Raw genomic sequence first — 14596 nt, 5'->3', positions numbered from 1 at the left:
GATGGAACTAGGGAGATGTTTAATTTCTGCCGTGGCTTTCTTGATCTTTACATTTTCTAAAATAAACATATATTCTTTTAAAATAAGAAACAGAAAGATACTGAAAATAAAGATATGCAAAAATTATATTACGTTGCATGAGAATATATTATATTTATCATTTACTACATATATTTTGAAATGTTCTAATGGCTTGCAAGAAATCAACTATGATATTTTTCCACAGGACAAAAAAGAGGAAAATTGATATTGTAAGAGGGAGTCATTTTTTCTTTTCCTACCTATAAAAAAGTCTATCTGGTAACCCTAAAGATCAATAAATGCTCATTACAGAAACATCAGGTGATCATTAATCATTCTCAAAAATATTGGAAAGCAAAATAAAACGAATATAGTTTTAGTTTCATGAAAATGTATTTCCATACACAAAATAAAATTTCAGAACAAAACTGATTTTAATCAGTCATCTATGGGGATTGGGTCCAGGACTTGGATAAATATCGAAATTTGTGCATACTCAAGTCCTGCAGAAAAGACATGCATATATAAAAAGTTGTCCCTCTTCTGTGGAATTAACAGGCTGACGGTGAACAAGCCACTCAACAAATCAAATTGATATATCAGTATAATAATCCAGATGGTAGTGAAAATTATTTAATATTTCATCTTTTTGAGTGATTTTCAGAATAATTTAAGTACAGCATTCACAGAGCCAGATAAGATGTTCTAGATCACCTTCCCGTGCCTCAGTGAGGAAATGTAGCTGAGTATGTGGAATCTGAAGCCACATCTAGTCCCCTTGGGCTAACTAGCATAATATAACTCTCACCACATGCTTCATGCCCTTTGACATCCTGATCTTCACATTGTTAAGACAGTGAAGTAGGCAATAATATAAAACAGAAAATAATTCCAAAAATCATGTCTAAGAGTCCAAATGGAATGTATCAGTTCTGCTTTATTTTTTTTGTTGTTTTTAGAAACACATTCATAATTCTCTTACCTTACATTTTTTGTTAGTTCTTTATTAGCTACATCTGAGCTTCTCAGATTCAGGCTCATGTCCTGAGTATCATTCTGTGATGAAAGTTGTAACATAACAAAGCTAAATGAAAAATAACTGTTGAGATTTGTTCCACAGAAATAAAGTCACTCACTTTAGAGCCTTTTTACTGGATTTGTGTCTTTTCTACTTTGTGATATTTTTAGCAAAATCATTTTCTGTATGCAATACTAATATTTAAAAATATAAGTTTGAAAACAAAAAAATAATTTGGCAAGTTATAGCTCACCATCTTTAAAAGTAAAATGTTGGCCATTCACATATGTGGTTCCTTGCTTTCAATACTGTATTGTATTCTGTTTTCTTGAGAGATAGATCTCTCACCAGGCTGGATTGCAGAGGCTTGCTCACACCTCACTACAGCCTCAAACTCCTGGGCTCAAGCAATCCACCTTTCTCGATTTCCTAAGTACCTGGGATTACAGTGAATAATACTGTATTTTCTATCCACCCTTACTTGCTGATGCAAAATATACAGATAGAAAGGGCTGACTGTATTTATTTTTAATAAATAATGTGCTTAAGTAGACCTGTACAATTCAAGTCACTATTTTTCAAGCATTAAATGTATATTTTAACATCCTATTATAGGCAAATTAAGAACGATAGCATACACAGGTACCGTATTTTTAAGTCTTATGAAATACTATTGTGCTGAGGCTTTTAAAAGCACAGAAACAGCTGCATATGCCAATGGGAAAAATGATAGTGATTATTATTTATGCCAGAATAATAAATAACTGATAACCCCAGATATGCAAATACTGACAAGACTTTCTTTACCTAGGTGTCCTAGTAATCTACTCACAGAAATGATATCAATATTAAAATAAGATAACCTACTAATGTTTAGTAAGATGCCTGACAAATTATAAGTATTTACCAAATGTTAACTAATAATATTCTTATTTTTAAAGCTAAACCTGTTAGGAACACGCAACATAGCATTTATTTCAGTCTTTCTACAATATTTGGCTGCCTGCTGTGATTTAAACACTTTCACAGAACTCACATTCCAAAAGGAGTGATGGGGTTGCTATTGCCATAAGAGTGATTCAGCATAACAAAGTGTGTCAACATGCCCTGAGTAGATGAACTCTGAGTCACTGAATTCAACATACCAATTCCGTCACAACTTAATTAACCAATGAGAAGCAATCATTCCATTAAGAAAGGATTAATTATGTTATTCATTAATTTAGCACTCTCATTTTGTAATTTAGTTTTACTAACAGTTAGCATTTACAACTGGCTGATCATTTTCTATGAGCCAATTATTGTATTGAATATTTACACAATATGTGATTTTTAATCTTCAGAGCAATTCTGCAAGTTGGGCAGGGCAGAAGCCCCATTTCGTAGCTGAGATTAAAAAAAAGATCAGGAGTTAAGTAACTTGCCTAAATCAGTACTAGTTTTAGAATGAAATAGGAGGTCCATATTGTTAATTCAGTTGTACCCTGTTGACAAAGGAAAAATATAAATAACTAAAACCCCCATAATTTGAATTTTGGCTATGTTCAATATTTATGAATTTAGTATCATGAACTCACATTTTGTAATAGTATATGGTAAATGAAACACAGAATCCCTGTTAGCAGCTCCCATAAACAGATGAGACAATCAAATGAAACATAATTTTAATAAAATGCTATGGGCTTCTGAATCAAAATTACAAGGCATTGCTACAAATACAAAAATTGATGTGGTTACCATATGTAAAGTATGTACACATATAAACACACACACACACACACACACACAAATTCTCTTTCTCTGTATCTTGTGTTAACACGCTGTATCCTTTGTTACAGGGGAAAGAAATGATACAAGAAAAGAAGGATGAAGACACAGTTCTTCCTTTGGTTTCAAAGGTTTGGATGGAAATTCAACATTTAGCTTAATTTACTTAGTGAGAAATTATTATGTGCAATGCACTGCTCAGTTGTTTCAGGAATTGTAAACATCAAATAGAGACACAGACTGGATCTTTACTATTATTTGGAGAAAATGAAACAAATATAGAAATAAGGAAGAAAAAGCTATGTGTCCTAAACAAACCATGTTTCTAATGATGAGGGATTTTGTCAAGGAGGGAAAACATCATTTTTCTTTTCAAGTTAGAAAATCAGCTTCATGGAATACACCGTGTTTGAAATCTACTGAAAGTGTTATTCTCGTTATTGACTTCTTACCCACAAAAAAAAAAAATTGGAAAGAATTATAAACAATAAGGAAACAATTCTCCCAATATTTCCCTAAAGATAACACAATTATTATACTAATTGATTAAATCCCTTTAATTTTTTCTATATTTGTTAAAGTAATCAAATTCTATTTACAATTTTATATGCTTTCTGCTTACTTTATATTTTGTCATAAATATCTTAGTATATTGTATTCCTAATCAATTTTTTTATATTTATTTATTGATTTATGTGTTTTGGAGACAGAATCTCACTATATCATTGCAGTGGCATGATCTCGGCTCCCTGCGACCTCCGCCTCCCAGGCACAAGCGATTCTTCCGCCTCAGCCTCCATAGTAGCTGGGACTACAGGTGCGTGCCACTGCACCTGGCTAGAGCTTTCTAGACTTTCTCCCTATAACCCTTGAGCTGGGATGAGCAGAGCCAGGTAATATAGGAGGGAATCGTATGTCCCACGGCTGCTGAGAGGCCCTTGGAAGGCTTCATCTGCAGCACAAGAAGGAGAAATATTCCTTCTGGAGTTGGGAGGCCAGGAGTAGCCTTAGATTAAATTCTTATATTATCATAAAAGTGAATTGCTGGGGGCTGTGGCTCAGGCTGCAATTCCAGCACTTTTGTAGTCCAAGGCAGGCAGATCACTTGAGGTCAGGAATTCCAGATAAATCTAGCCAACATAGTGAAACCCCCTCCTACTAAAAATGCAAAAAAAAAAAAAAGTTAGCCAGGCCTGGCAGCGGGCACCTGTAATCCCAGCTACTTGGGAGGCTGAGGCAGGAGAATTGCTTGCACTTCAGAGGCGGAGGTTTCAGTGAACTGCGATAGCTTCGCGGCACTCCAGCCTGGGCGACACAGCGAAACGTCATTAAGAAAAAAAAAAAAAAAAAAAAAAAAAAAAAAAAAAAAAAAAAAAAAACCTTTTGTTTTGAAGAAACTTAATCAACTGTGTTAACACCCACCTACGCCCTCTGAAATCCAATTAGAGGAAAGGGGTGTGGTCTTCAGAGACGTATAAAAGGACACCGCAGGAGCCAAGCTCATGCTTCTCCAGCACCCACAGAGTGGCTTTGCAAGTGGCCTTGGAGACTTCCAAAAGCTACCGCCACTGCGCCGTGAGACCCTGATCCCTGAGCTGACTTCATCTTTTTGGACAGCAAGCTTTGGTGAGAACGTAGATCTATTTCTGAGGTAAGTGTACACTTTCCAGAGTAGGAGCTGCTATTAGGTTACAAACCAAAACAAACAAAATTTGGGGACTTTATCTGCAAACTTAGATTTTTTTTTTTAGATTAAATGATGTCATTTTCTGAGTTTTAAAAACAGCTCCATTTCTTTTTTTAAATTATTTTAAACATAACCCATAGGTTTACAAGCTCCATTTAACCTATTTACAAATTAAACATTTTTGTCATCTGTCTTGCTGCATGATCCTCAAATTAATGTTATGATTAATTTTTTACTTAACGTATTTTTTAGTTGTTTTATAGATTATAATCATTTTGCAGTAGTTTCCAAATATCTAGTAATTCTTTAATCTCTGAAGACTCTGTACATGGGTTAGGAGTGTTGTAATCTATGTGTAAAAATGTGTTATATTCTACTCTACTAGGGAAAATGTGCCTATGTTGCAATGTATGCCTGTACATAGGTAGAGTGCTTTGAATGATTTGGGCAAACATTTTTTTCTAAAACACGGTAAAAGTCTCTTCAGAAACCTCAGTTCCTCTGTGGAAGAAAGCCAGAAATGGCTATCCATGTAGGAAAGTCTCACGGGCAACTATGCAGAAATATCAGAAATAGAGGGTTTCTGTATTTATACTGTGTAGAAACCAGGATTTTAGATTTTTCCTTTCTTTGTCTCTTTCTTTGTTTTAGACAGGGACACACAGCCTAGAGTGCAGTGGTGGAAATAATCCTCACTACTGGCTCTACTTAATACCTCAAGCAATTCTTCAGCCTCATCCCCCAAAGTAGATGGGACTACAGGCATGGACCACCATGTTGGGCTTTACATATATAATCTATATAGTGTGTGTGTGTGTGTGTGTGTGTGTGTTTAAAGATGGGGTTTCACCATGTTGGTCAGGCTGGTCTTGAACTCCCGACCTCAAGTGATCCACCTGCCTTGGCCTCCAAAGTGCTTGGATTACAGGCATAAACCACCAGGCCCGGCTGTGTGTGTGTGTTTTTAGAGACAGGCTGATCTAGACACTTTGCCATCATGTCGCCCAGTCTAGAACTCCTGAGCTCAAAAAATCTGCCTGACTTGGTCTCCCAAAATGCTAGGATTACAAGTTTGAGCTACCTTGCCTGGCCTACGTTTTCTTCCCCCACCCCTTCCATTTAAAACACCACCTTACTGTCTAGTGCCTTTTATTATTGCATGATACTGAGTATTTTTCTGACTGTGTGAAAGAGTAATGACAATGCTTCCAAAGGGCTTAGAAAACATTTCTATCCTCTGTATACCCTTCTATATTTTATCAATATATCCCCAAACTAACAGACAGTCCAGGAATAGTAAACATGCCACAAAGTTTTTGTTGATTGAATGAACACAGCAGCCTAAAAAATGATTGTTTGTTCTATCTTGGAGAAGTACCTTTACCTTGGTTTGTTTTGCCTTGGAGTGTAAAGGCTAGCTTTGCCTGATTTTGGACAAAGAATGACCTCTGCTTTATTTTCAAGCAGGGGCCCTCTGGACAACTCTGAGGGATCCTTGTTACAGTTAAATCAAACAATGAGAGTAGAAGAGCTTAGTTAGCATCCCTTCTCCAAAGCAGTCCCTGGCAATTTAGAGTGTAACTACCCCATGAGTTGATAGCTTGATTAAATCCTAGAAGCCCAAGCAACTTGGTGGACACTAACACCTCAAAAAACTGGCATTCTTCTGTGAAAAAGAGTTGGGTTTGGAAAGCTGGTTGTGCGTTGATTGGAGAACAATCACATTTTTCTACAGAGGTTGATGGCTCTTAGTGCCTCAGTTTTCTATTTGTCCTATCTCGGTCATTGCAAATGAAAGCCAATTCTCTAGAAAAAAAAAAAAGATGTTATTTGATCACAACCTGATTGAAACTTTGCTTGGATCTTTGTCTCTCCAGGGCAGAAGATTAAATTCTTGTGGTTTTCTTCCCTCAGGAAAATGGACTCAGACTTCCCACAGGCCTTCCAGAAGGAACTCAACTGTGTCATCTGCCTGAACTACCTGGTAGACCCTGTCACCATAGGCTGTGGGCACAGCTTCTGTAGACCCTGCCTCTGCCTTTCCTGGGAAGAAGCCCAAAGTCCTGCCAACTGCCCTGCGTGCAGGGAACCATCACACCAAAAGGATTTCAAAACTAACATTTTTCTGAAGAATTTAGTGACGATTGCCAGGAAAGCCAGTGTCTGGCAATTCCTGAGCTCTGAGACACAAGTATGTGGGACCCATAGGGAAACAAAGAAGATGTTCTGTGCCACGGACAAGAGTCTGCTCTGTTCACTGTGCTCTAACTCTCAGGAGCACGGGGCTCACAAACACTGTCCCATTGAAGGGGCAGCTGAAGAACACCGGGTAAGACACAGTGCTGGGATCACCTGCAGGCTGGAGGGTGGAGGAGTTAAAGAGATGAGAAGGGAGATGAGAACCATTGTGGTGATCACTCCATCCTTTACTGAGTGCCAGGTGCTTTTGGAGGTACCAATGATGAAATTTTGAATTCAATATGCAACTATACCTGCCTTCACAAAGCCTGCACCCAAAAAGAGGGTGATTAAGTGAATGTCACTATTACTTTGACTCTACAGTATAACACTAAAGGCATCGAAAAGCTACCAAAACTACAAGAACAAAGAAAATACATTTTGGAAATGTATTTAATCTTACTGGACAAATGACAAAAGCAGGCGGCCAGCATAGTGGAAGGGTGTTTCACTGATCATTACCTAGGTTACAAGAAATCTTCACTCACCAGTTCCCTAAACTGTTATACATCTGAAACCTCAGATTTGAAAATACCGAGGATGAGCAGTGAAAAACCTTGGTTTATTTTCCTCTCTCTAGTCTGTTCATACATTTTAACCCTTGCCTGCGTATCTCACTCAGAGTATGGAATCTATGGTATTTGATTTTCTGTTGCTCACCCTCATAATTCTTTTGCAGGAGAAGCTCTTAAAGCAAATGAGGATTTTATGGGAAAAAATTCAAGAAAATCAGAGAAATCTAAGTGAGGAGGAAAAAACAAGCATGCTCTGGAGTGTAAGTATGAGATCATGTGTCTTCAGGACATGTTTGAGACAGGCATGCCGAGAACATTTATATTAGCAACTTGAGTTGAAATTCTCATATGCCAGATTTTGTCATATATGTATTTATAGCCTGGAAAACAACCTGACCGTTCAGCATAACAATTTTCAGGTGTTCTGGAAATGTTTTTCAGATAAGTAAATATATATATGTATATTTACATACATATATATATATATATATATATATATATATATATATGTAAATTCTGAGAGGCCAGTATGTGCTTAAAATTAATCAGTATTTCAGGCAGAGGTTTCTGTATGAGATGAATTATGTAATACTGATTAAATAATACATAAATGAGAAATAAAGGCATTTAGCAGTAAATATGATGTTGCTCCTAGGGAAAAAAGTGGGTGGAAACAGTAATTTAAGAACTATGCCTGTGCTAGTGAAATCTGGTAGCAAAGGACCCAGACCATGATGCCTGTTTGAGTAGGAGAAAATGTAACATGATGAAAAGCTGAGGAGAAGAAACGAAAATGACGAGGGGAGTGAGAGAACAGTTTGTCAATATTGGGAGGAGAAACACAATGGAATGGGGATTCATGTTCTTAGAATGGTGAGGCGAGACTGTAGCTTTAGACAGAAGAAGGGAGGAGACAGAGCAGAGGTAGTCAGTTTCAGAGATGGGGGCTACAATGTTTATTGAGATCTTTTTTGTGTGATGGCTTCTGACCCTGATTAGAATATACTGACAACATTTACTAAGAATGACTGTTTAGGCTGTGAAGGACAAAGATTTGAGACTACAGACTAATTGAGTAACAAATATATATATTGTTGATGATGATTTAACAATCAATGATAAATTTTACTTGTTTTCTAGTGGTATTTCAGATTTGAGAGGACATATATTTAAACATTTAAATCTAAAGGGCTTTTATGCAGGTGTTCAAGAATTGATGAATTATAAACATTTTGAAGGAAGGTCTTTTTTTAGGTTCTGGGGTACATGTGCAGGTCATGGAAGATTGTTGCATAGGTACATTCATGGCAAGGTGGTTTGTTGCCCCCATCCCCGCATCACCTATAACTGACATTTCTCCCCACGTTATCCCTCCTACCTTCCCTCCCACTATTCCCCCCAGCACCCACAATGGACCTCAGTGTGTGAGGCTCCCATCTCTGTGTCCACATGTTCTCATTGTTCAACATCCACCTATGAGTGAGAACATGTGGTGTTTGATTTTCTGTTCTTGTGTCAGTTTTTTGAAAATGATGGTTTCCAGGTTCATCCATGTCCCAACAAAGGACACAAACTCATCATTTCTTATAGCTGCATAGTATTCCATGGTGTATATGTGCTACATTTTCTTTGTCCAGTCTATCATCAATGGGCATTTGGGTTGGTTTCAGGTCTTTGCTATTGTACACAGGGCTGCAATGAACACATGTGTGCATGTGTCTTTATAATAGAATGATTTCTAGTCCTTAAGTATACACCGAGTAATGAGATTGCTGGGTCAAGTGGAATTTCTATTTCTAGATCCTTGAGGAATTGCCACACTGTCTTCCACAATGGTTGAACTAATTTACACTCCCATCAACAGTGTAAAAGCATTCTTATTTCTCCACATCCTCTCCAGCATCTGTTGTCTCCTGATTTTTTTTTTTTTTTTTTTTTTTTGAGACGGAGTTTCGCTCTTGTTACCCAGGCTGGAGTGCAATGGCGTGATCTCGGCTCACCCCAACCTCCACCTCCTGGGTTCAGGCAATTCTCCTGCCTCAGCCTCCTGAGTAGCTGGGATTACAGGCACGCACCACCATGCCCAGCTATTTTTTTTGTATTTTTAGTAGAGACGGGGTTTCACCATGTTGACCAAGATGGTCTCGATCTCTTGACCTTGTGATCCACCCGCCTCGGCCTCCCAGTCTCCTGATTTTTTAATGATCGCCATTCTAACTGATGTGAGGTGGTATCTCAATGTGGTTTTGGTTTGCATTTCTCTAATGCCCAGTGATGATGAGCATTTTTCATGTTTTTTGGCCTCACATATATCTTCTTTTGAAATGTATCTGTTCATATCCTTTGCCCACTGTTGGATGGGTTTGTTGGTTTTTTTCCTATAAATCTATTTTAGTTCTTTGTAAATTCTGGGTATTAGCCCTTTGTCAGATGGGTGGACTGTGGATATCGCTCTGGTTCTGTGTCTCACTCAGTGGGAGCTGCACTCCAGAGAAGCTTCCTTTCAACCATCCTGGTCTCCCCTAAGGAAGATCTTTTTAACTTATCCTAGTGTTTGTAAAGAATGAAAATTAAACGAAGGAAAGGTCAGGATGAATTAGTGGGTTCTGTGAGGTGGAAGTCGACCTGGGTATGTAACCTACAAAATCCATGTCTCTCCAGGCCTATGCCCTTCTTCGTGCACAGATGATCAGGATTGAGTATATGAAGGTGCATCCAGTTCTCCATAAGGAAGAAAAACAACATTTAGAGAGACTGGGCAAGGAACACGAAGAGATATTTCCACAACTCCAGAGAAGTTGCATCAACATGCATCAAAAGAAGAAGCACTTGAAAGAAATGTATCGGGAACTAATGGAAATGTGTCATAAACCAGATGTGGAGCTGCTCCAGGTAAGAACTGAGGATGTCCCTTGAGACACTTCCTATTAGCTGACATTTACATCTTTGCTTTTCATTGGGTACCAAAGACATACTTCATCTCCTGCATTGATGGTGATAGACATTCCCACCTAGTTATAGAGATAAACTACAACTCCTAACCTAATCATAGAAACAAAGCTTTAGGGAGCTGTGCAGATAGATTTCCACAGAACATTTTCCACCTCAAGCTTTCTTCTCCAGTTCATTTCATTAAAACTCTGGAAGAGAAAACATTCATGTGAAAATAATATTTTTGTCTATGTTGGATGATACATAGAAATTATGAAGAAACTAACATTTCCTTCTTCCTTTTTTGGGGCAGTCCTAGGTTTGAAATGCCCTTGACTTGAGCCACATTACCCCTCAGGAACTAGCCCTGAAAAAGACCACATTGTAGACAGCTGCAGCAATGCACAGTCACTACTCAACCTTTCTCTCTCACTCAGATCCAGGGTCCTGAATTTATCAGAAACAGATTCTGTCAATTGGTCTTACTGGTATTAATGTGAGAAATGAGAATACATTTTAAAAGACCTGCAGTGATAGTATGTAGTACTTCGAAAGTTTTCAAAACCTAAAGACTAGACAGGTAGAATCTAACAACTTGTGTGTTCATTTGCTTCCTTCTTTTGAGACAGAGTGTTGTTCTGTCACCCAGTCTGAGTGCAGTGGCCTAATCTCAACTCACTGCAACCTCTACCTCCTGTGTTCAAGCAATTCTCCTGCCACACCCTCCCCAGTAGCTGGGACTACAGGCATGCACCATGACACCCAGTTACTTTTTTTGTATTTTTATCAGAGATGAGGTTTTGCCATGTTGGCCAGGCTAGTCAGGATCTCCTGTCCTCAGGTGATCCATTCACCTTGGCCTCCCAAAGCGTTGGAAATACAGATATGAGCCACTACACCCAGCCAGAATAACAACTTTCTAAAGAAGTATCTTTTTTCTCTCTCTCTTTACAGGATTTGGGAGACATCATGGCAAGGTATGTTTTTGGTCATCATTGCAGGCCGAAGCACAAGGTGTGCTATGAAAAACATCAAGCTGTTTTCAACAAAGTGAAAACATAATTTGTTAACATAATGTGTCAGTGTGATTGTGTGTGTATGTATGTGTACTCAGGTGTTCGTGTGTTATGTTGAATATGTTTTCTTATGCCCTGTATCAGATTTTAATCTTTTCTTACTTTCCCAAGTGACTCAGGGGGTAATGTTTTGAAGAGTTCAATGCAGAAGTTACTAGGATATAGTTGCCTAATTTTAAGATTCAGAATCATAATTAGAAACAAACTATTTGGTGGCAGATAGAGAGAGAGGCAATTATCTTTCAGTGGTAGTAGGTTAGAAATGGAGTGAATCCTTAGAAAGATTCCCTAAGAGAGCCATAAACCCATCCTAGGATTGTGGAGTTACATGACAATATCAGAAGTGGGTTTGAATGAAGGATTTCCTGTTGGAATCTATTTCTTAAACACAGACACCAGAAAGGTTAACCAACTGCACCTGCTTCCTTGCAGGAGCGAGTCCGTGCTGCTGCACATGCCCCAGCCTGTGAATCCAGAGTTAACTGCAGGGCCCATCACTGGACTGGTGCACAGGCTCAACCGCTTCCGAGGTGAGTGTCGCCGTCTTGCTGGGATCAATATGTAATGTCTTCAAGTATAGTTTCTATGGGCAGTTTTCCTAGTGTAATGATATTTCATCTGGAAGAAACTAGTTTGTGAATATGTCTTTATATTTATAGTTTCACTATCATCAAAGAGACTAAACTAAAAGCTGGTAAAATGTAATAAGAATCAGCCATATAACATATTACTTAGAAAAACATAAAACATGCAGAATGGCTCCTTAGGACTTAGAAACATTCTCTGACAAAATTTCATGTATACAAGTATTACATGAGGTATACAGAACTGAGTTAATTCAGGACATTTCAACTTCAAATTAAGTGCTGTTAATGATTGTGATTTGGTGACAGTGTTTTGTTTTTTTTTTTAAGTAAATTTCAGGTGCATTTGTAAGTTTCATAGCATTTGTAATTTTAATCATGTGCATTTTAATCAACCAAAACACCCCCTATGAGTAACTTAAATAACAATGCAAATCTGAGAATCTGCAAACAATAGGAAAGTGATTTGGTGGTTGATGAGCCCTTAGATAGAACTCCAGGACAGATCATGATCAATCAGGCAGATAAAAGAAGTCTGTGCTGAAATCCAGCATGAAAGTCAGATAATTCCTGCAAGGAATCTGCACTTTCCAGAAGATGGATTCAGATTTTCTCTTTAAGTATGAATTTGCTTACTTAAGTGGCAGATCATATTTCTGGCAAAGTGATAATTTATTTAGGTGTAAGAATGGCTCCCCACCTCGTCTCCTGTCCCCAGCCTCCTGCTCTTCCCTGACAAGGAAGAGGAAATGCACATATATTTTATTGCCATGGACTTGGATGCAGTGCAAGAGCTTCCAGTTTTTCAGTTGTTATAAGAAGTAGCTGACTAGACTTAGGCATGACAATCCTCCCCTTATATTTTTGAGTTTATAGAAATTGTGGTCCTTGTAGTTTAGCCGTGTACTTATGCAGGTATCCTAACACCCTCTGATTCCAACATTTTTCCAGACAAAAGTTGCCTTTTAATCTTGACCTGTGGTTTCTAGTGAGAGTCTCTTTCTTATCTGAACCTAAGAATGTAGAAGCTGCTTTTCACTGGAACATTCTCTTTTTTCTACAGTGGAAATTTCCTTCAATTATGAAGTAAGCAATCACAATATCAGCCTGTTTGAGGATGTGAGAAGTTGGATGTGTAGACCTGAACGGGAAGGTGGATCTGTGAATTCTGACAGACCTGACTATTTTGCTGCATGGGGAGCCCAGGGCTTCTCCTCTGGGAAACACTATTGGGAGCTGGATGTGGACGACTCTTGGGACTGGGCTCTGGGTGTCTGTAAGGACTCCCAGATAAGGAAGAATGGCACCATGATTACATCTGTGGACATATTTCTTCTTTTATGTGTGAAGGTGAATCATCATTTCCGTCTCTTGACCAGCTCTCCAATGCTTCCTCACTATGTAGAGAAACCTCTGGGCCGGGTTGGTGTGTTTCTGGATTTTGAAAGTGGAAATCTGAGTTTTTATAATGTAGCCAAGAATTCCCTCATATGGCGTTACCCGGATGGCTCCTTAAATTTCCCTGTCAGGCCTGTCTTTTACACTGGACACAGATGATTAAGATAAAGAAAGCTGACTGTTTGGGAACTGCATGTACAAGGGAGTCCTTCACTGTTCAAGCAAAGGAATCATACTGTTCGGGCTTTTTTTCTGTTTTAGTGTCACTTTATTACAGTTAAATAAAAAATATATAAAACGCAAAATATTTTTGTATGCTTTTCTACAATTAAAATAATCTCTAATGGCCCATTACCTAAAGTGTATATTGTGATTTTCAACTGCTTTGTGAATTTATTGGATGGAATTCTGGAAATATGTGGGTGTGTGATTCCAGCTGAATGATCTCAGGCAGGAACATAATTTGCACATCATGGACAGACAGGATTTTGTACAATGCATTTGCAAGTGTGGGAGCTCCCTCCTATTGATACAATAAAGTCTGCACCTCATCACTTTAGGGGGAACATATATTACACCTAAATTGTCACTGAATCTTTGGGCGAAAATGAGGATTTAACAGGCATGTGTCCTATGGTGACAAAAACACATTCTGAGAAATGCATTATCGTTAGGTAAAAAGGGCCCTTTCCCATACCCGGGATCCTAGCCCATCCCCTCTTGCTACATGGCTCTTCCTTCTTCTTTGTTAGCCTACCCCCTCTTGCCACATGGCTCTTCCTTCTTCCTTGTTTAACCTCCACCAATCACTCCATGACACCTCACCTATACGGGCTACCTCTAGAGTTCAGCCTACCCAGCAACAAGGCAAGCCAATCATCTCCCACTTTAGCCCACCAAAGCTAAGCCAATCCCTGCCCCTATAAAAACTCTCTCCGGCAGCTGCTGGGTGCAGCTCTTCCCTCTCCCACTCGAGTTGCTCGCAAACCCCAATAAACCTAGACTCGGCCCAGCGGTTCCTTGGACTGAATTATTTCGGGAAGGGTCTCTGCGGGTCGCACATTTGGTGCCGAAACCCGGGAGGTGTGGGCGGCTGCTCCACCAGCGGCCCCCTCCCTCTGGCGACCCCCATTCCTCTGAATTGGCCTTCACGCTCCGGATAAGGTAAGTCCGTTTACTTGCCTATCTTCCCCTCTGTGCGTGTGGTGGCCTCTTTTCCTTTCGTGTCTCCCACTCCACGGATCTCTCGCCTAGCGCCGGCCAGCCTGAGTCAGATCCTCCAGTCCAGCTCCAGGAGCCTTGGAAGTCATCAGACGAGGGACGCCTCCTCTGATCCTTCCCACGTTCACGTCCATAATAGG

The 14596-nt window shown here is 39.0% G+C and overlaps 1 protein-coding gene and 1 long non-coding RNA gene across 3 annotated transcripts in view; one reads left to right on the top strand and one right to left on the bottom strand.

Moving 5' to 3' along the window:
• Window positions 1-14596, bottom strand: part of LOC141583197 (uncharacterized) — a 776849-nt gene that overhangs the window by 729001 nt on the left and 33252 nt on the right. The gene's annotated exons all lie outside the window — the stretch shown is intronic.
• Window positions 4338-13506, top strand: LOC141583187 (tripartite motif-containing protein 43-like). The gene is made up of 7 exons (XM_074392521.1): window positions 4338-4457; window positions 6408-6822; window positions 7411-7506; window positions 9908-10138; window positions 11132-11154; window positions 11686-11783; window positions 12901-13506. Exons 2-7 carry the CDS (start codon window positions 6412-6414, stop codon window positions 13392-13394), a joined length of 1353 nt encoding a protein of 450 aa, XP_074248622.1. The 5' UTR covers window positions 4338-4457; window positions 6408-6411; the 3' UTR covers window positions 13395-13506.

Source organism: Saimiri boliviensis, assembly GCF_048565385.1.
Source record: "Saimiri boliviensis isolate mSaiBol1 chromosome 19 unlocalized genomic scaffold, mSaiBol1.pri SUPER_19_unloc_1, whole genome shotgun sequence".
NCBI classification, from domain to species: Eukaryota; Metazoa; Chordata; class Mammalia; order Primates; family Cebidae; genus Saimiri; species Saimiri boliviensis.
The sequence above is the reverse complement of the archived record's forward strand: the minus strand, read 5'-3'. Positions and strand labels throughout refer to the sequence as shown.